General features: G+C 33.9%; 2 protein-coding genes across 2 annotated transcripts in view; one reads left to right on the forward strand and one right to left on the reverse strand.

The window, feature by feature from the left end:
• LOC106116738 (uncharacterized) overlaps positions 1-23,676 on the forward strand; it is an 80,546-nt gene that overhangs the window by 43,133 nt on the left and 13,737 nt on the right. The gene's annotated exons all lie outside the window — the stretch shown is intronic.
• Positions 3,962-13,089, reverse strand: LOC106116739 (uncharacterized). The gene is made up of 8 exons (XM_013310717.1): positions 12,923-13,089; positions 9,823-10,018; positions 9,081-9,181; positions 7,753-7,779; positions 7,391-7,417; positions 6,529-6,666; positions 6,200-6,326; positions 3,962-4,044 (listed from the first exon to the last, which is right to left on the reverse strand). Exons 1-8 carry the CDS (start codon positions 12,996-12,998, stop codon positions 3,978-3,980), a joined length of 759 nt encoding a protein of 252 aa, XP_013166171.1. The 5' UTR covers positions 12,999-13,089; the 3' UTR covers positions 3,962-3,977.

Consider the following 23,676-nt stretch of genomic DNA (forward strand, 5'->3'; position numbering starts at 1 on the left):
TATTTACAACATTTTAATCCATTCGGTTCTAATTCAACTGACCTAAAGTTCGTAATAGCAATAGAAAACACAATTTAGTGGGCAATTGAATAGGTTTGTACTCCGTTTAATAGAAATTAAATTAATATTCGTATCGATCTCTAGGATCGAATATTAATTGTGCCATTTCGTCTGTTGGCGATGAGGTGTCCGGTCGTTGGATATTGCGGCCAATATTGCCCCTGGCGTTTTGCCCTCGCTCTGCTCCGCTATCAATTGATGCTTTACTATCTGTGATCTTTGCGATGGATAGAATAAATTCTTAGATCAGATATCGTATGTCAAATACTTGAATACATAAACATGTACCATGTTGAGAATTTCGATTACTGTTATTCATATACATTAAGATAACGAATGTCTATCAAGTTGGGAAAATAAATATATTACCTTCCTTTGTTTTTACACATGGATATTCAATCTTTTTGTATTATTATTATAATATAATATTAATATTGGTAAAGTTTAGGCAGTAAATAAACCGCTCGCGACAATAGGGACCTGTTGCCGACGCAAACTTCTCGCGACGTCATAATGTCGCGTAACGCCCAGTTTACTGCCCTCGTGTGGATTTAATGTTTGTCAGATATTATTACACTTTGGCAAACTTTACAATTAGTAGTTAAATGCCACTAAGGGAGAAAGATTTCTGAAACTACACCTTACTTCTTACTAGATCTTACTTCTTACTAGTCTTATCCTAATAAGATATATAATAAATGCGAATGTTTGGATGTATGGATGGACTTTTGTTGAAAGGTATCTGCAGAACCGCTAAACGAATCTCATCGAAAATTTACAAAGATGTAGAGCACAGTCAAATTAAACACGCAGACTACTTATTAAGTTTTTAACTCCGCGTGCAGGGAATCGTGACTGAGACCTAGTAAGACGTAAACTTTCATATAAATTATTGAAGGTAATAACATCGTGTAAACTTTGGTAGAGGTGTACAAAGTAAACTATGATTCTTAAAGACGATGTGATGGAGCATAACCTGAAGCTCTTTAATCTAAGGCATCACCGGATACGTGCTGTTGTACAACACGAAATAATAATTGTAGTTCAGTTTTACCGTCAGTTGTTCTTAAGTAACAAGAAAGGTCACGTTTTCGTCACATTTTATCATCTTCTAGTACTATAAAAAACCTCTTCAGCGTGTCAAGAGTTGTAGTAAAATCTTCACCATGTTGAACGTAAAACGTAGATCATAGAGCTGCGAAGTCTCGCGACCCACTCCATTTTATTACAACTTCGAGTTGCCTCGTAAAATCGTCACAATGACGGGGTCTACGATGAGAATTATTACTGAGCCATTCATAAAGAGTACTTTTGCGAAATACTCTGAACTTACAATAGCGATTGGTACAAGTTAAAGATGACAAGAAATTTCTAGCGATAAAAAACTTATTTCAATTTAGATTTTAAGATGTTTCAAATTTTCTTTGAATAAAACCACATGGAAATCAAGTACACAACGCTTCTTTTTTGAAATTTTGATAGTTTTTTTAACTGAACACCTACTTTGTAAATCAAACGGAATTTAAAAGATAAAAGTTTATTTTTTATGGATCTATCCGCTTATAACTTGGACCATACGCTGTGGTATAAAGTGCCCCTCTGCCCCGGGAGCCTTTCCTTGAGGCAGTTAAAAGGCTTGCCCGGGCCTAATGAACGGAATTCAGCGTGTCTGCTAAAGACCTCATTTAACCTTATTTATGTACTGAAATTTCTTGTAAGCTGTTCCCAACTTCATAAACGTGTAATTCTGTTTTGTTGTCGACTATAATTATGAGGATAGCATCTTGTGGCTCAAATGTTAGAGTAATTTGTTGTTACTTGACTTGGTAACAATTCTCAGTCGCTATGAATTTAAACAAGTGCTTAAGAATTGAAAATTATGATCTTGTGTAAGAGACACGGTTTATATTACTATACATTATTAGTAATTTATTATTTAAGTATATTTCTAATCTAATCTGTATTGAGTTCACAAGATAAATATACATTGTATGTATGAATATAATTTATTATATTTCACGGGTACTTTGGTTTCCTTAACCCCGGAGTTAACCGACGCGTTATTTCGACCTAAGGTAGAGCGCATGGTATTTACTCGAAAGCGAGTTACGTAATTTATTTACCTTGCCTTCTATGAATACAATTGATTTAAACTTCGTTCACTACAATATTCCAATAGCATTTTTAAAACCTTTCTAGACATTCTGTAGTCTAAAGTATAGCACCTAAATATTAAATACTTATTTACTTATTAGCGCTTAATTATGATGTTCCGTTGCATTGCAGTATCTCAATTTTTTGATGTTGCATACCAAATTATTTATATAGTTCTAAATGGACAGGATCTGACGTTTTTATATTAAAGGAAAACATCGTGATGCAACCTGCACATATCTGAGAAGAGATTCAAAGATATGTGTATAGTCAACCAACCCGCACTGGACCAACGTAGTTGACTATTACCTAATCACCCGTAACTTAAGGTTGGGGATGTATAGTAAGTTGATGATGATAAAATAGACAGGTTTAAATAATCTCTAGATAAATTATTTTCCGCTACCCGCTATCATTAATTACTATAACATGCAGTTAACGTGTAAGAAACTCTGCAAGTTTTTGTCGGTGGCCGAGTGAATTACCGGCGTAAGGCAGGAGGGCGATAATTAATTATTTTTAAAGGCAACCGCCCCCGGTGCTGGGGGTTAATAAGGTAATTTAATTGCGCTCTTCACAGTACGTAATTTAGCTTTAACGTTCTAATATGAAATAACAAAAAACGTAAAAGGGAAACAAAACTCTTTAGCTAAATAATATTCAGTAGAGCATATAAAGATTATCAGGACAATGTGAGTGGGAAAACAGAGATTTTACAGTACGATGAATAGAGCCCTAACTAATTGTAACTACTCTGGTCCTTATCGAGGGATCTAACTATTGTAAAATGTCATCTCGCGTTTGGTGTTTGCGACTTTGTTTATTTTATTATTTATCATTTGGAACTGAATTAAAGAATGACGTTATAAATTAGTATAAATATTTATTTGTGTATTTAATTAAATATAACTTAACATCTTTATGATTAGTCTATGTCAGTCCACTAGACTTAAGCCTTCCTAAAGCCTTCCACAACATGGGGTATGTAATCGCATCGTATGTGTTCATTATATAAAATGTTCTTTTAGTAATTATAAAAGGCAGTTTTATTTTCTTGCCTCGCTTCAAACGACTTGTCTCGTTACGTTTCTGATTAAAGCAAACATTGGAGGAGAGGCCGCACTTAACATATAAACTGCGAAATGCGAGGGGATGTTGAATATTACGTTTTACTTATGTAAGTTATTAAAAATATTTTAACTAGCAAGTTCCTCGTATTAATCATTTTAAAACATTATCCAGAGCTTACTCGAACGTGTAATATTGCGAAGTTCATTACAGTTCGAGTAAAACATATAATTTTAATTTATGATAGAAAAAAGTATGAAAGAAAGTTTAAGGTTTGTACATTTTTTTAAGTTGAATAAGCTAGCACTTGACTACAAACCCACCTGATATTAAGTAATGATGTGGTCTAAAAAAATTACAGTTCTTAAATATTAGAAAACACCTACTGCAACTATGCAGTAAATTTATTAATGCTCAGCGGTATATCTAAACTACGACATAAGATTCGTTAAGAAGTTAGCATGACTACATCTTTAGAGGCCGGTAGTGGAAATCACTAATGTTCCGGGATCATTTATCAACATAGGTCATTCAAACGTTTGTCCGAGTATTGAAGAAGTCACGGACCTGTTGACTATCTTTTTCTTTCTAAATTCTAAAATGATACTTAGAGAGGGGTTGAGAAGTAAAGCAACAAACGACATACAAACTAAACGAATAATAATTAAAACAATATCAATTATTTCTAAGGTTTATTAGTCGGAATCGTAGAATGCAAACTTCAGATCGGCGTATTCTTCTTCTGGATACAACAAGAGGTATCTGAAATAATTCACATAAACAGTATTAACACATTGTTATTATTACTATCTGTATTCAAAGCTATTAATTGGTTACTTAAGTCGTTCATTATAGAATATCCTAACTAAATCTAAACTAAGCTCTCTGAGTGATCATATAAGTTCTGCGTTCTTATTTCTACATATATCTGTGCATTTTGTCAGTTGTATCATTTCCTACTAGAGATGGGATTTTCTTTTAATTTTATATTTTAAATTAAAAACAACGATTAGTTTCTCGTGCGCGGCGAGTTTTGCAAAACATTCACATTTGGTGTATGTTTGTTTTTAAGTGACGGGCATCGAGGTTGAGAGTAGAGTAACCATACGTTTAATAACACTGGAATAATACTGAAAAAATTACTAGTTAATAATATAGATTTGCAGGCTAATCACCTGCTTTTTATTGATTCAAGAAACGAACACAGTAGAAGGCGCACTGTGGACGCCCTTTGCCTCAATACGGGGTCATAGGGCTTTAAGTTAAGTAAGTCAAGATAGATTTGAAAGTCGAATATGACAATATAGATACTATTGTTCAAAACCTACCATAAACATGTTTCTTTTATTTTAAAATTAACAAATTGTATTTCGTCGTGAAATCAGAGTTACGTTTTCTGTTTAATATATGTTTTCCCTTTTACTTTTTATCGTACATCAAAGGCATATCCTACGTAGTCATAATAGCGTAGTGAACGTAGTCGTCTAAATGAGAAATGTTGGGTCATAGGCGGCTCGCTACAGCACACATCCTGCACGTTCCTCCGACTTCACGCCGCACCAAATATACGAAAATAAACGAAGAATTATTAAAATAAATCCACAAGCGAAAATAGACTTAAAAACAAGAGTACAAAGTCCGTATTCAACTGCAATAGGAAACATATTCCCTTTCAACCAGGTGTATTTTTCAAGTGATGCTTCCAAAAACAAAAAGTATGTTTCTGCAAAATTTATTGACAAAGAGACATATCCTTTGTTCTTGTTTTGCGGAACATTAATTTGTTCCCGCTTTTTATGATTTCCTGGTACTTCATGTAAGGAGTTTTAGTTTTATAAAGTTTGTGGAAAACTAACAAATAACAAACAACCTCAGAATTGTATTCCAAGTTTTCATTCATTAAAAAGTTGAATTACTTTTTTTAGAATTTTAGTTCCTACATCATTATAAGTATTAAGCTTAGCAAAAGTATTGTAGAAAACAAATTCGTTACATTTTTGCCTTCTGCTTTGTTAAGACGATATTTACAACATTTTAACAACTTTACAGTATGTATGAAATATATATTGAAGTGACTTTGGTGGGTGAGAAGAGGGGTGATGGGGAGGGAGGTTGAATTAGGGTTACAATTGTAACCTAAATGGCTCGTCAGGTTGACTTCACGTCGCGCGCAATCAACCGTCCATTCACTTTTACAACCCTCACCATTTGGTGACATGTTAAAATTGACTTTATGAATTTATTAAAAGATAAATAATACGAAAATTCTTAAACGTCGAAAATCTTTTTAATCTATAGAAAATTAATCAGTTCAAAAGTTATCTTTCTGAACTAACTTTCAACAGATTTCAAAAGTTTGCATATATTTTTTATCCTTTTTCGTTGAACTAAATTAGATCCTTTTTATTAAAACATAGTCATAAATTACTTCGATAAAATAAAATCGAATATGGATTTAAATTGATTACTATCGATATTGTTCTGTCTAGATCTAAAACAGTATAGTTGTGACATTTGAACACCTGCCATGTTATTTACCCACGGCCCCGGCGCGGCGACTGAAATGTGGCCTGCGCCTTAATTGGTACCGAAATGAAACAGAATTCCATTCCAGTAACTCTATCCAACAAGGTAATTACTAAACTAAGCTATTTATCTATGTTAAAAATATTTGCAGAATAGTCAAAAAAAAATATGACTACGATTTCAGACGACAGCATCTACTGACAGGAAGATAACCATAATCTTAGATTACTGATGTAACATGGTATAGTAGTATTCATATATCTTGGCGGCTCGTAAGTTCGCGCGAGTCGAAGCACAGAAAACAATGTTAGGTGTGTTGGGGTGTAGCGGGAGGGCATTGTGTAGATGACCTTAAGTCAGTAAGGTTTGAAAAGAATATTATTCTACATACTTATGTACAGGCACGGTGGAAGAGAAGAGTCGTATGTTGGTGGTGTAGGGTAACGCAAAGTGTCGCGCCGCGTCAATGTGCTCAACCACCTCGTACGCCCATTCCGATATCTCGTAGCCGCTACCGCCTGCGAACAAAACAGTCGGCATCACGATGACTGCTTAAAGCTGTCGCTTAGCCAGATATTTCTTTCGTTTCCTTTGCCAAGAAAAGAGACAATAACATCTATTAATACAAGTTTAAGGCAATTTGTGACTATTTGGTAAGAACGCAATGTAAACATTAGGTATACAGTTAACCAAAATGACATGATGTTTAGGTGTTCTGACCTTCGTTCGACATCAATCGGATGGGTGGCCTCAGGTCTGGTATGTCGAGGATTACGTCTAGGTCTTCCTCTTTCAGCAGCAAATATATGTCGCCTTTTCTTTTCCGCAGCTCGTAAGGGAAAGTCGCTTTTATTGTTGCTGTAAATAAAACATTATTGGATCTTATTTAACTTAATATTTTTACTATAAATACATTTTTTTACTGCAGTATTACGAAAAAAGCAAAGTTAATTCCATATTTTATATCCATTTTGTTATGGAATATTAAGTGCCTTTGTGGATATTGTAAAATAAAAAAAGAAGTTCACACAAAGAAATTCAATACATAGAACAATGGCGCATCTTGTTATCCGTGAAGGGCCGCTTAGTCTCGGGTATATCCGCGGCGAAGGACAGCGCGTACAAAGGAGACCACTTCCGGTATCGAGAGGCTTTCGCGGGAGACACGGATCAATTAGCTGGGAGGCGTTAAGTGGGTATGAGGCTTTAAGTGGGTCCACTTAGTACTACGATAGTTAAACTAATACATGCTTAAATGGAAATTAGCTGCAACATATTCAGATATTGTCAACTCTTAGTCAACAGCTAAACTCAATAATTGATTGTTAAGATCATCCCGAAGATATTTTTTTAAAGAACTATTCACTAACAAAATATGTATTAAACGTTTTCTGAATTATAAATCAAGATTTTCATTAGCTATTGCGTTTATTAGTTTGTAGTTTGTAGACAATTGTTAAATATGTTATTTTAAAATAATGTGGCGAAGTCAAAATGGTCGAGATCCATTATTCTGTTTGGCTATAAAGACTTTTCAATAAATAAAAAATTATTTCCAGATGAATTTTAACCATGTACCCACCGTTTCCATTGAAGCTGCGATACGGACCTGAAATAATAAAAACGGTTATAAATATTTGAAATACGTTTGTGAAGGATGATTGGCATTTTATAACCAAAGGCTAGCTGGATGGGTGGGCGATAACTTTACATTTTGACGGATCATCCCGGCTGTGCGATAGCCCGAGGGAGATCTACCTTTGGGTTTTCCTTGAATATTTGATTTACTATAAATGTTATGCTAAAAGGGTTTGCGGATAAATTGGGCAATAACGATTAAACTGATCCTAGTTTCAGTGAAACTTTACTATGTTAAACTTGTATGTGAACATATTAAAACAGTTTTTATATTCGAAATAAAATATAAATTGTGACATGACTTACCTATGTGGGGGCCGACATTTTTAAACTCTGAAACAATAAAAAGGTTCATAAGAATACCAAATAAAATCATGTTTTCTCAGAACTGTCAAAATACTTGAATTATAAAATTACAATATGATTTTTTGCAGGTTTTTCTCCTTTGAACAACACAGGTGATATGGATGTTAGTTTATAATGGCATTTACATATCATTTTTATTTGATGTACTTTTATATAGTTCCTTAATTATTTTAATAGCAATGTAGCGTATCTACAAATAGTGTAGATTATTAAATAATCGTTTTAGTATAAATAAATATAAAACACAACTATAGTTTTTTATTTCGTTCTGGACATAAAACTATTTACTCTCTCAGGCTATAAATTCTTTTTTCAGTGACATGTTAACGACACGTAGCTTGTAAAAGCGAATAATATTAAATACCTAAATACTAGAGACAGGAAGCTATATAAAATATTTTGATGGCGTAAACTTTGATTTGAAACTATAATAATTAGAATTCCGTATACAATATAATAAAAGACATTCTACTAATGTTATTTTCCTGTACTCCTGTGTAAGTTAGACAAGTAAATACATCACGGATAATGACTGAATCTTTGCGAAGGTGTGTCTAATTTGCAGAAGTATAAGTTATTTATGATTGAAAACTATTTTTTTAAATGTTTACACTTAAAAACAAACAGTTTTAAGTAAGCAAGCTTTAGTAAAAATAAAAGAAAACGCGAGTATTAGAGATAATGTGCGTCAAGAATAAGAGGACAGGATTTTGTTGACAATATGATTTTCCGTTATGACCAAAATAAAGAATAAATATACCGACAGATCCCTCAAACTAATATTCTATTTAACTTTATCTGGTTCGTGTCAGAATGCTTTTAAAGCTTTATTGCGTCAGAATCGACGGTGTGACCCAATTATATTGAGTGATATAATACTTTTAATGTCCAAAGCTTATTCCACTTCGTACGAGACGAAAATGTCACGCGATTGTGTCATTAAAATATCGTGTAGACGCAGGATCAATCTAATTTACAAGCAAATATAAAAATTACACAATTAGAGAAAATCGTTTTACAACTTAAAAACGTTTTACACTTACGTGAAGCATAATCTATACTAGATTGGATACTTTTGGTAGTTTACATTTGGTACAAAGTAATTTAATATTTTTTGGATCAAACACTAGGCTCGCATATGGATTTCGGCTACAGATCATTTGGGAAGGAGCAAGTAAGTAACAAAACACGAAGAGATGTATAATTCTTGTATCCCTGACAAGGAGGATCGACTGTTGATTTATGGATGTAAAGTAAGTGTAACGTACCAACGTCGGGTTTCATACAGATCTCCGTCTTGTTGGTGGTCTGCTGGATGCGCAGCGGTAGCTCCAGCGTCAGCAGATACTCCTTGCTGTCGCTGTCCATGCTGACAACACAACAGAAGTAGAAATTACTATCTTGATGTGAATGGGTGAATTTATGTCAACAAGTTTAATTTCATCCCAAATGGAAATTCATATTCTCTGCCTATTCCTTTAAGTTACATATCATACATTTAAATACAATGTTCAACTGTTAATTATTTTAGATTCGTTTAAATAGGTCAATCAAGTGTTTTCCCTGGAGATTCGTTCCCGCCGCAAAAGTTTCTGCAATAAAGTTAACAATGTTATGTTGGTTGCGATCTCTCCGCCTCCGCCTTTGCTTTTGCTATGTTATATTGTTAACTTGCTGTTTTCAACGTTGTTTATTGTTGTGTTATACGATAGAATATTAATGTGCAGCTTAATGTCTTAACTGTTCTAATAAACTAAATATTTTCGTTTAAGTCGTAACAGTTTAACAGGTAAGAAAAGAAGAATTCCGATGGTTTTACGGAGTTTTACCTCCTAGCTTCTTGAATTCCTTCTTCTACGAAACGGGTGAATTTTTACTCATAACATTAACACATAACGCTAGTTAGAACAAAGACAGAACAGTACTATTATGACAGTAAGTGTGTGTTAAACAATATCAGCACTACTCTTTGTATGCTATTCTGTCCTCGTGTGACAGATGTCAAGGTACCTGATGCCAACGAGCTCGCTCTCCTCGAGGCCTGAGAGTTTGATGCAAGTACCGCTGTCCCCATAGCGGAAGAGGTATGGCTTGTAAAAATCGATGGCGAACTGTAAACTGCCCAGCAGCACTTTGTCCCGGAGCGACCGGTACTGCCGCTTGAAGCACTCAAAGTCTGTTGTGTGGCACGCTATTATGAACCGGTCTGGAATACAATACAGAATTTGGTTAGAATATGCTAGTTAATAAAGTAAACCAGGCTCATACGATGTTGGTAGTGAGCACCGAATGCAGAAGATTCCGGCTGATAGCCGTCTTCTGAACTGTTTTCGAAGAAGAGAGAAAAAAGAGGGTACTGTTGTTTCCTATGTTGTCTTTTTAGTCGGTTTGGATTTAAAATGAAAGAGGCTACTCTAAGTCGGAGTATTATTGTTTTCTTTTCCAACATGTCGATTCAAATTGAAATTAAGACCGACTTGTTTCAATATTTTTTTGAAATTGTCTAAACATCAAACAACGTCGATCATTTACATAATTCGTTGATTTGAATAATGGTTCCAAGAAATTGAATAGTTATTTAGGATTTTTTATTTATTTCATAAATCTTGCGACAGACGACAATTTCTTGGAGACTGTATTATAAATGCCGTCCCTTGAGTAAAGAAAATGTAAAGAAATGGCGTTGTTTTAAAGAAACAAAATTCTTAAGAAAGTTATTTCCTTTCAGTGAATATTTTTTTTTAATTTAATAAAAATGTTTTTATATAATAACGAAGGAATTTTATTAAAATTGAAATTTATCGGATAAAGACGTTCTGTTTCATTAAGACTGAACTGTAACAATGTACAGTGCTGATATCAGAAATGTTATATTATTCCTTATTTTATTTGTTATGTACAAATAAATTTTGTACATAAATATGATATATATACATATAAAGCCTTTTGTATATTTTTTATCTATCGTATTCTTATATCTTCAGTATGTCTCTGGAAGTCTTTTGTTCACAGATAATTCACGTTTCGCGCCTTTTTACAAAGCAGAAGTACCAGGAAATCATATTATTTAGAATCTTACATCTTACTAATATTATAAATGCGAATGTTTAGATAAAAGGATGGATGTTGGTAGGTATCTCCAGAAAGGCTGAATCTCGATGTTATTTGACATAGAGCATAGTCTAGAAGAATACATAGGCTACTAATGATGTTTTTTTTTTAATTCGGCGAGGGCGGTGCCGGGCGACAACTACTATATACTTAACATTTTACTTCAGACAGTTTTATTTTTTTATATTTTCCTTATTGCTTAAAGTATTGCGTTGTTACAAATATTTAAAAAGCTTTACGCGTATTTGTGTTGCTAATTCAATTAAAATCGGCGATAAACCGTTGCTTCTCGCTGTATAAAACGGTTTGGTTTTTTTTCCCGGCATAAATATTTATTTTATGTGAATTTATGATGGGTTCCCACTCGTTTGTAAATTGTTCAGGGATAAAGGGATTACGTGGGTATACGTTTTATTTATTCAAATCAAATATTGAACAGTAATTCGTTAATGTAACCAGGTGGAAATTGTAGTTATCAATAAAATAAACAAGTCGAAATACAATCTCTATCCCTAAAGACATGGTTTATACCATTGTTGTAAATGTTATAGCTATTGACAACTGTTTTGTTTGTTGTTAATTATTATATACATTTAATTTGTAGATTAAAATTAAAAGGTTTAGTACTTTTAGACATTATTAATTAGAATTCTTTGGCGCGAAGTGTTGCGCCGGTACGCACAGTGTCGGATTTTCTAACAGTTCTAAAAATTTTTGGAAAACTTAAAAATCGATCTCTATGACGAATCAAGTTAAATCTAAAAGGGATCTTCATATAAAATGTAACCTTATAAATCGGATTGTTCAAAATGTGTGTCGTCAATTGTTGTGATGACAACATGGTATTTAATTTTAGTGTGTTTTTACAATTGTTTTTAATTTTAATTTACTTCTACAGTTTCAATTGTTTTGTCTGACACATCAATAAAAAAAAATATGTCTTCTAATGAAAACGACTTATAAAACATCGCAGGAGGCAAATTAATCTAAAATGTTTATAAAACAGTTCATCTCCTAAAGTGTGGGAAACTTTGGTCTAGATATATCAACTGATGTCTATATTATGTTTTCAAACATATCATCATATAACTATTTTGAGTGATATTACATTTTCAAATTATACACCTTTTAAGGGTTCCGTACCTCGAAAGAACGGACGAACAAAAACGAACCCTTATAGGATCACTTTGTTGTTCGTCCGTCTCAAGACCCTTTTTATATCATGAGTTGGTAAACGAGCGAGCGGCCGCCTGAAATCGCTGAAATAGCGAAGACATTGTCCATAGATATACGCAATTCCAGATACGTTGCCTACCTTTAATCGACGGAAGACGGGATGCACAGAAAGAGAACATTTTCCCTTCCTATTCATCACCTCATCCGGAAAATCCACTTACGATGCCTCTCAGTCCCGGACATTTCATGACCCGCTTTAAAAAGCTTTTCAGCTTATTTGCGTGGTTTTTTTAGGTGTTTATCGAAGGCTAGATTCTAACACGCTAGCCAAATAATATTACAACAACATAATTGTTTGAGTATACAGCGTGTTCCAAAATTCAACAATAAGACGGTATAATAGTAACATATTGTTTACCAATTATATATTCGATATATTAACATCCAATAATACTAAACGCTGTATACAATTTGTTATAGCAATTAACAAATACTAATTAAATTGTCCTTTATGTGACCTTGAACCTTAATCTGTCCCGAGACATGTTTAAGAGGAAAACCCGCTACAATTATGGCAGAAATAAACACAGGAGTTTTAGCTAATTATATGCACATAGAGAGTTAAATATTTAGTAGTTTAAAATATGGGATTATTATTACTGTACTTTATTGTTAAATGTATATATAGCTGGATAATCTATCAAATATTATAATAAAAAAATAAATAAATATAGAAAAAAATCCTTTAGTTCAGGTTTACATATCTCAAAATAAAGTTTTTTTTATTATAATATTTGATATGATTAAGGAAAGTAAGACTTACCATGTTTCTCTTTATCACCTATAATAGCACTGGAGAGAACTATCAGGTTGACGAAGGTGATTGTGGCTAACTTCATATCAGCTATGGCATAGTACACCGCTGTACCCGTCCGTCCGTCCGGCCGTTTGTCCGTGAGCTGAGACTATTATGAAATCCTGTAAGATCACTCAACGTGCGCACTGATCATATACGTTATGTTATTATTCGTTATACGACAACTGTGACTGCGAACTTAGGACATTTTTATTAATAAGAAAAAAATATCGTTTTAATAGTATCAAATAAAACGGTATTCATCTGGGTTTTCAGAGACGAAACAATCACACAAAAATATGTGTTTAAAGAAAAAAAGAAAACAAAAATAACTACAGTTTTTCGTACAAGTATTTTACCAGTAACTGGTAAAATACTTGTACGAAAGCTGATTAACTTCATAAAGAATTTATTTTACATCATTCATACTATACGTAATAATTTATTTATTATAATTATTTTTAAGTGTTATAAAATATTATCGTTAAGTTTACTAAGTCGTCAGTTTTGTTGTGGAACTTTTCTTTATTATTTCTAAATTGAAAACAATAGAATAAGACTCTATTTGGACTGATGAAATCATTTATTGTGGTCGTCAGTTACAAGGTATGTCTCATTGTGTAGGGCGGTTAGATCAACATACGAGTATACAGTAATAAATTGCCAGATAATATATAATTACGTAAGATTCGTAACATGATATATGTGATCCACCTTCCTAAAGTTATCAATAAATTATTTGTCATCTTAAATCCTTGTCTCACTCTATGTGTGGTGAACGCAACAGTTTTCGTCCTCCAAATCGATTTATTATGTGTCAATATTGTTATATATACTGAAATGTTATTAAACCGTATCTTAATTGTACTAAAATTTCAGAGTAGCATAACTAAAGTTAAGTTATATCTTAACCGTGTTTAACTTGTTAATAGCACGTTAAACCGTCGCGGAGTTAGAGCTAGTGCAATTACAAGTAGTTACAGTTTGTAGTTAACCGCTCCAGTTGTAATTACATGTCTGCGTGTTTGTTATATCTCATCTTCACTTTCACTTTGTTTTCATATTAGTTTTGGGAAACTTAATAACTACATTTAATGTAGGGTTAACCTTAATTCATATGGGGAAAACGAATATATTTTTAAAGAAACTAATTTAAAATGTCACATCACCTAATGTTATTTATAGTATTACTAGTACAATTTAAATTAAAAGGATTATATTTTACAACGTCAATAAAAACATATTTACTTATAATTTTTTCTTATTTGTACTTTTATGTTTCAGGTAAGTTGCTGATTCCAGATTTTGTATAAAGGCAAGTTATCACAAAGAAAAACAGAAAATAACAAGGCATACGTATCTTTTTTTATAAATGTATAGACGTCTCTTTCACTCGCGATGAAAAGAATAGAGAAAACAGTATGTGTTGTATAGGTAATTGAAACTCACTGATTGTCACTTGTTTTTGCAACATTTTAAAAAGAGTTGAAAAACAAGAGATGTTAAGCCATGCTCTGAGTATGACAGCCACTTTTCGATCTCCCGCTGCGAGGAAACTAAACGAAGCTTCATCGCGTACAAAGGTTTATAGTGTCTTTTTAAGAATTTTTCCGGAATTAAAAATGGGAAAAATACCTGTTGACATGACAAGAACCCCCTTCTGTTATTGTTTTACAGATCTGAAAGATATCCATGCAATGTTACTTTTATTTTTCTGCATATATTTAACTTAGTAAAGCCTAAAGCTAAGATAATCTTTGTTTAAAAACGCAGCCAACAGATGGCGCTAGCCAAAGTCTTTTTGGTTCTTTTAAAAATTAAGTTTAGGCTAAGTTATAGCAGTAGCATAACACGATGTTGATTTTGCGGCGAATTCGACCAAACTTGAGTAAGCATTTCCATGCGAGTAACTCTTAAGATTCTCCATAAAAAATAATGTCAAATATACACGACCACGTTAAAAGCGTGGCCTTTATATATTGAACAATAGATATGAGTTTAGATGAACACGATTATAAAACAAAAGAGAATTGTGATGCGTTCAAAATTGTAAATTAACTGTTCAATGCCGGTATATTTTATGCCAGATAATTTGAAACAATTATTTACAATTTAAGTTCAATAGGTTTTACGCTTTTTTAGTTAACCATGCTTTAGATTGATGTATTGAAGTACGTTTTTAATAAACAATTGTGTCAGTATCCCTGCTGTCCTGTGGGTACTCACGTGACACGACACGGCGTTAACGTTCTTAGTGGCCAGTATACCATGTCTTTGCATGGTATACTGGCCACTAAGAACGTTTGCCTTTATAACTATGTAAAAAAGATAGGTGAAAAGAAGTCGTATATCGCGGGAAGTGTTACCAACGAAATGTAGTCGTGAATTAGTTGCAATTTTTAATGTAAATATGTATATATAAATATGCTTTATAAGTACATCAAACAGAAATTGTTACTTCAATATTTGCCAAAGTGGACATTGGTGTTGATTTCAGTGGAAGAAATAATGATAGAATAGATTGCTAGGGTCGGCGACAAAAACAAGGGCTCAAAATAGATGACGATTTATGAAATGCTTTTCGAAATTTTATTTCATATATTTCTCCATCCTGCAGAATATTTTAAAGCAATGAAATATGCAATTGAATAAAAATATTAGGACATACTAAACTAAGTATTATTACTATAACTTTCACTAAGAATAAAAATAAATAATGAAAATCTTAATAAAATCTTGAGGGGTATCATCAAGTCAAAAATCGGTGGAACGTATTCTTCAAAGATTTACGAAGGAGAAACTAAAATCCTCGACGGGTCCTTTAAGAATCGCCCTAACATGAGCACACTTGAAGTCCTCCGGCTGCAGATTTTACCGACAGACAATGACAATGCTCTTTGTAGTTTGTGATATATAGGTACAGTCAGCAGAGACAGGCTGATAAGTTATTGAAGTACATAAAAAAAGAAAATTAACAGCGATACTTAATAAATCGACGCATCTGATGAAAACAGTTACATCTATTTAGAAGCGCAACAGATGTAACTCTTTACGACGTATTTATTATCGATAATACTTCTATAATTCGAAAGCCTTAGTCCTTCCAGTAGCTTGATTAAAGTAACATTTGTAATCACCAAATAGCACTGTTCTCTATTATTTGTGTAAAAGGTCGTATGTGTCCCACTGCGCCAGTTTACAGCGACCTCTACCGGCGCGGGGCTTTACACTTTGTAGCCTGATAAAGTCACGCCCATTCGTTACTCCGCACTTGCTTTGTGTGAGCGCTCAGGGCGGCCGCTTTTTTGTTTTCTAATTTACAAGACCTTTTTTTACAAGTTTGATGAAATCCAAGTTGTTACAAGTCCAGTTTGAAAATGTTGAAAGGTAAACTTTTCATTTCAAAGAAATTAATGCCATTTCATGAAATTCCACTGAATATGGCGAGGCTTTTTGTTTTGTACCTTATATTATTGTGTCTCACGAAATCTTAAACAATTTAAAAAAATGTTCGGTTCATGAATCGCATATTGATTTCAGCTCTAAACCTCGTAGTAAGATAAACAAAGGCTTCTTTTTTTACTTGATCAAATTAACTTTAAAGTCCGAAATATCATGAATGTAATACTGGGTACTTGAGTCGTCTGCCTCCAGCGGCGGCGGGACTTCCAGAGACCACTCAGACCCCTCCTGTCTAGGGCTCCGCGTTTTTGTCACTCGAGTGGACTTCGGGACGAAAAAAGTACTTAAGATTTTTCTGAGCTTCGGTATTATATTTCTTTAGCTTTTAATAAGAATTAACTTAAATCATTCTAAGTTTAGATGTAACTTACCCTATTCGAGTCATTTGTATTTCCATGAGACATCTCGCACTTATTAGTATATAAGTTAATGTTACATCTCGTAAGTTATCTTGTGTCATTTCCTTCTTATCCTTCCTTATCTAAGAACAAAGGTTCCGTCTGATATTCGTCTTCATCAATTTAGAAATGATCGCTCGATCCGCGACCCTCTTTACAAGATCAGTCATCCCTTGACTAAGTAATTAGTTCCCGTCACACAAGTCTAATTAAATTTGGCCCAATATGAGTTCATAACTATTGTATGTTTACTGCAAGTTTCGATCTTATTTGTTAAGAGATAAGGTTGTTGATTGAATGTTGTTAGAAATGTTCGGAAATTAGTTTTGTAAGAGTTAATGGAGTGAGATATTTATCATTTAGCTTGATGTTTGCCTTTGACTTATAGATGTGCGGATAGATCCAAGTTTAAACAAGAAATTAATGAAGATTAAGACCCCTCTGACGAAATGAGCTACAGCGAAAAGAGATCTCATAAGAGATGTAACTTTTTCTTTGGTCTCGTCGATTTGTTTTTTCTTCTAATTCTACTATCTAGTAGCCGCAAATGCATAACAATTAACAAGGCAGGTTTCATAATTTCGAGCGCCATGAACAACATTTTGAGGCGCCCCCTTTATTTTGGTGTGGTGGGAAATTTGCCTTGCGCCTTGGATGGTCGCCCTACTTCATCCTTCCCTAACGCCATTGCTGTCAATTAAAAAAAATTAAATTGCATCACAAAATGTGTAAAAGAGGCTGTCTATTGCACACTTTTCCAATAAGTAATTTGTCCATGTAAAAATAACATGAAATAATTAATATGTTTGCGCATGTTATAGAGGTCAAACGTGTTCAGTCTGTGAGCGGTGCTCGCTAACTGTTTGTCTATTAATCTATTTGTCCAATCAATTGGTTTCTGGATACGTCTGTCAACAGTTACAGTGGATTATGTTGAGGCATAAAGGTTTTATACAACATGTGAAATACATATAAATTATATGAATACATAAATTCATAATCGTTGGTTGGTTGGAAAAATCGGTTAAAATCTTAATACTAATATTATAAACACGAAAGTTGGGATGGAATAAAGTATGTTATGCGTTGCTTCAGAACCGTTGGATGGATATGGATAACATTTAGAACGGAGATAGATTGCAGTCTGAAATAGATAATTTAATTTTAATTTCACACGAAAAAGACGCTGACTACAGTTAATAGTAAATAATTGTCTTGTACTACGTAGAGTTAATGCATTCTTTTTAACTACAACAGATTTTCTTTCTTCTATTAAATACAAACTTAAAAATTCACATGAAATTTTCAAGCTGTTCAAATCACGTCAGAGGCGAAGGCAAGTCGATATGGAGTGCAAACTTCTCCACACCTCACCAATCGAGTTTCGTACATAATGAATATATCCAGTACGAACTGGTTATATTCAATTTGAACTGGATTTAACTTGCCACGAGGCACTTCGTATAGGTCAAGTTACATTTAGAAAATCTGTTACATTGCAAAGAAGACATTCAAAATGTTTTTTTTTCGCATGTGTTAACATGTTGGATAGAGTACTGTTGTCGCTGTGCTATTGTGAACTTTGCCACTTTATATTCCGACTAGGTTATATTCTGCTGAACAATTTTCTGTATGATGGAAATTTCGTCTCTGCCCAATTTCCATTTTCCTCTTGCAATTAGCAGTATCAATCTCGTGGCGCTAACGACAGCGTCAGCGGCCACTTTAATGGCCGCCAACTAATTAATTCACGTCCGAGGCCTAATCAAATTTTCTTCGGAATTAATTTATAATTCACTCGGGTAGCATCTACTTAATTAACAAAACATTTTCTCACTTAATCTTAAGTTCTTCGGTAACACTAAAGAAATTGCTTTTTACGTATTTTTCTTGACTATTCACACTTCCAAATAAGGATAGTAAGAAAAGATTCTTCTTCTTCTTCTTTGTCGTTGCAGTCTTGTCAGACTGGTCGTGGTCATCACGTATCAGTGACCCGCTTTACCAGGCGCCGCCACTCCTCCCTAGTCGCTGCCTTTTTTGTACATTGGTGCAGGGGGACATCCACAGCCGCTCTGATTTGGTCGGTCCACCTCATAGGCGATCTTCCTCGTGGTCTATTGCCCTCAACTTTCCCCTGCACCACCAAGCGCTCGATGGATTCGTCATCACGTCTACAGACGTGACCAAAAAAAGTGAGTATGCGAACCCGAACAATGCATGACAGACGCTGCTTGATGCCGAGTTCTTCGAGGATTGACTTGTTTGTCCGGAATGCGGTCCAAGGTATTTTCAGCATTCTTCTCCAGCACCACATCTCGAGCGCGTCTATCTTCTTTTTCTCACTCTCTCGTAGGGTCCACGTTTCGGACGCATAAAGGAATATGGAGAATACAAGCGATCGTACGAGCCGAGTTTTAGTCGCTTTTGTAATGTCGCGGTTCCTCCATATTCTTTGCAATTTCTCCATCGCTGACCTAGTGATTGCCATTCGCCGCTTTATCTCGTCTATACAACCGCCGCTGTTCGAGATCAACGCGCCTAGATAAATATATGATTGGACAACTGAACAATTTGCGACCTGTGTAACTTCTGGTAAGTTATTATTCATACGGTCAACAATCATTATTTTAGTCTTGTTGCGATTGATCTTCAGGCCAAATTCGAGACTAACTTCCTCCATTTTTTTGAGAAGCTGTTCCATACGGCTCGCACTAGATGCAAAAAGGGTCGTGTCATCTGCGTAGCGCAGGTTAGATAGTTTGTGGCCTCCAATTGTGATTCCGTCGGTCCACGTCTCAAGAGTACGAAAAGATACAAACATCTTTTCTTTCCAAATATAATAACAAACGTCTTAATATCGTTATCTTAACAACAATAATGACTCAAGGAATGAACAGTTATGTTCATGGTACTAGATGATTTTTATTTAATGTTAATTATAAAAGAAAGACAGGGCATATTAAATGATATTACTAGCTCATCAAACAAACATGTAGTGCATAACTGCCACAAAAACTGTGTACTTTAGTAACAATTTTATCAGTAACTTACACAATAAAACTGTTTACCTTAGAAAGACTTAGTGCAGTCATTTATTACCTGTAACGTTTGAAATTTGTGTTAAAAACAAAGTGAACATTATCTTTTATTTTTTAAATATTGATATTTATTTAAGGTTTCAATATATTGCAGTGTGTCGTAAGTCGTTCGCTCTCGCCTCGTCTAATGGAAGCGCTGTATGTCCCGCGGGCAAAGTCTATATGAAGATATAAGAAGATACATATGTGCATATTATATGTACCACTATAATGTAGCTTACTCGTGTCCTTCACCTTTATAAAAGTATGCAATTTAAGAGTATTATTTAAAATGTAACTAAAATTATATTGTAAAGCTAACAAAAAGAATCTACGTCTTTTGTTCTTAATATTAGTGGTTGCTGTTTAGCTTACCTTTTTATTCAGTTTTCATAGACAAGGTCCAAAAAGCTCTTTCAAAATCAAAACATATTAAACTTTATTTCACTGAGCTGACGACGAAAGTTGACAATTTTACATCAATGTTCTTTTAAAAATATACTTCAGTGAAAAGATAATGGAAAAATCTTTAAAAAAAAACATTTAAAATCCTGCCTTGGTTCGGCGACGGGGAAAAGCAAAAAGAGTGCTGTGAAGAGCGCCGGGGGATGGAGGTGAGGGGAGGGGAAACTCGTTTGCTTAACAATAAACCCCGAGGAGTGGCTGATGTTATTATAAAACCACAGGAAAGTGGAGTTGTGCATCAAAGAAAGCCGCCTTTGAAACTTACTCTATCACACAAAATGGACGACATGTAAAACAACACTTTCAATTTTTTTTTTTCATTTTGAAAACGTTAGTCAATAGCTTTAGCATACTTAATAAATATTAACTTTACTAATAAACCTTTTCTTCAAATAATCACTTTATTTACAGTTGGAATTCTAGCAATATTTTCGTGAAAACAAAGTTTAGTCTTATTACGATTTGGCGTCCTATTTTATTACTTAAACTTAATTAATATAATTAATACATTCGAGCATAATGTTTACTTAAAATAATCAATATTAATATTTGTTGCCGTTTCACAATGATTAATCGAGTAACAAATTGTTGTTGACATGGCAACATTTCCTGGACAAAATCCGGCTGTAAAGTAAAACCGCTGTCAAAGTTTTGAATCTGCAAATGTTGCGGTAATCACGTCGCAAAGTTTCTGACAACATTTTGTTGCATCTTGACAACTTTAGAAGGAAGTAAGCGTTCCTCGAGGTTTTGGCAAGTTTAGATTTGTAAACTGATTACCATGGATAAATTAGCTTTAACTTAAACTTAGTGAGAAATGTTAATAAATCAATATTAATGTTTACTGCCACTAACATGAATAGTTGATTAGTAGTAGGTTTCTATACTTACCATTTTATTATACGATATCACGACATAACAATTGGAAAAATCAAAACAAAGCCACGTGGAATCACTAGTTTCATAAACATTGTCAGTGAAATCATGAAATTCATTAAGGACGTTCATTTCCTTTGATCTCAACGTTTGTGCCGCGCTGACGTACTTGTCAACAAATTGACATTTAATTTCCTAGCGTCTGTCAGCGAAGTGGTAAAGTTGACGTGACATATTAGAATAATACAGCCTCCTACTCATTGGAGACCTTCCATTTACAAACGTTAAGATAAGTACGTTAAACGAATTTAAGATTTAATTGCAACAATAATATAACACCCTGACGAGCCTGGTTAACAGATTTCATGGTAAAATACATAAATACGTCAGCGTTTGTTTAACATCACTATTCTGACTCGACAGAATTTTTTGGAGAGTATATAATGTAAAACGTCGTTTAAAATCAGTACTTTAAATAAACCTTCCAATTTCTACAAGGAAAGTCGCAAAATAAAGTTGAAGAGGTATCGTAAAATCAAAATAGATGTTTGCACAGACTGGATAGAGGGCCGGCGCGGCGTTGCGGAGACGATGTCAGTCGGTCTCGCAAATTGAACGACACCTCCGCTCGCCGGCGCTCGCCGCCGCCCGCCGCCGCTGCCGGGGAAACAACATAAACCCATTCTATAATAAACTACTATAGAATATCTTTAAAGTAGTATTAACAATTTTATCTGTCATTAATGATGCAAAAAAAGACGTCGGCACACCAAGTTACTTCGCCATCATCATCAGATCACTATAAGTCCCCTAACATCTCCTAAGTTGGGTGACTAGGCTATAGTTATATATATATATATATATATATATATATATGCTGGCTCATTGCATGTTGAATTTACACATATATGTATCTTTGAATTTCTACGCAGATTTGAGCCACCAACGATGTTTACCCGTAAGTTAGCTACACAGATCGAATACAGAGCTTAAAAAAATCAACTTTTTTTGAGCTAAGCAACGTTTTTTTGACGAAAATTGTACTAAGCTATAAAATAATCTATGTGAATATACGTATTCGTTATAAGCCCATTTAATAGGAACATTGTAAGCGTAGCGTAGTGCTATCGCTCGAGGCAGATCTGTTACGAGGAAGCACTCTGGGGACTAGTTCAGATTATCAACAAACTTACTTAACCTTTATACTCACGCTTCACAATATTTTTTTACTTTTACTTTTTTATCGTAGACAATTTAGAAGCTACGGCGTAGATACTACGAATAATTGCAAGACAGTCTCTAGAGTACAATACGAACTACTAAGAATTTATTCCATAATATACAAAATAATCTTTTAAATTAATAACGAATTCAATACATCATTAATGATTAACCAAATAATGATTGAGTGGTATCATTAATCACTGATTCGTCAATTCATTACGTTGATTTCATTTCCGCGTTCTATTACAGTTTCCAATTGTCCAACTGATTGTCAATTATTTATACGCTGACTCAGTTATTGCTACATCATGGCAATAAAGGTACGCGTTTATTGGTACGCGCAGGACGCACCTCACGCACGGCCGGCAACGGATTTTAATTTGCTTTATATGATTTTGATTTTGACGTAACGCTGCGTCCATCATCCGCACCGCCTGCATCGAAAGTCAATCCGAGAGCCAATGGCCGCGTAAAAATAACTATTCTTTCATACAAATTTCCAATCCCCTTTTCAACCTTTTATAAACACATTTTCGCGTTAAAAAGCCTATGTCTTTTCTCAGCCTGTAGACTGCACCAAATTTCATTAAAATCAGTCACACAGACAGACAGACAGAGTTACTTTTGCATGTATAATATTAGAAAGAATAATGTTTAAATTGAAATTGTAACGTAATATCGTGAATCATATGATTTTATTAATCATTGAAACAAAATGCGAATTGAATTTTTTTTTATGAAATTCCCTTCTTTCATTTGACACCAGCCGTCCGATAATTTGATATCCGCACCGCCGAGTACCGGCGCTGTCAGCCGGACCAGACCGGACTACGTAACGCAATACAGAGGGATCGATGTGGAATTAAATGTTCTACTTTGAACATCTTTTGACTTTTGATGAAACTAAACAATTAATTTATTTACGAGGAGTATCATCATAGTTTAAGTAATAATATTTATTTATCTCTTAATTAAATTAAACATTCTGCCAGAGACGTGGCATATTGGCAAAAACCTTTGCCTTTTTATTTGTAAAAAAACATAGACAAAAAGAGAGAGAATCGCGCGGGAATTTTTACCAATAAAATGTAATTGCGAATAGTGCTCAAGTTTTTTTTCTAGTTTAAGTTATTATAACAACGAAATAAACACATTTTCGCTATCGTGATGCTGTTTTTTAATTTATGAAATTTATGCAAATTTCTTTTGCTATCGT

Source organism: Papilio xuthus, unplaced genomic scaffold, assembly GCF_000836235.2.
Source record: "Papilio xuthus unplaced genomic scaffold, Pxut_1.1 DF827714.1, whole genome shotgun sequence".
Lineage (NCBI taxonomy): Eukaryota > Metazoa > Arthropoda > Insecta > Lepidoptera > Papilionidae > Papilio > Papilio xuthus.

Coding starts and splice junctions, on each gene's coding strand:
- LOC106116739 (XM_013310717.1), bottom strand. CDS start 12,998: ATGAAGTTAGCCACAATCACCTTCGTCAACCTGATAGTTCTCTCCAGT. Junction 10,019..12,922: donor AGGTGATAAAGAGAAACATG/GTAAGTCTTACT, acceptor ATTGTATTCCAG/ACCGGTTCATAATAGCGTGC. Junction 9,182..9,822: donor AGCGAGCTCGTTGGCATCAG/GTACCTTGACAT, acceptor TTGTGTTGTCAG/CATGGACAGCGACAGCAAGG.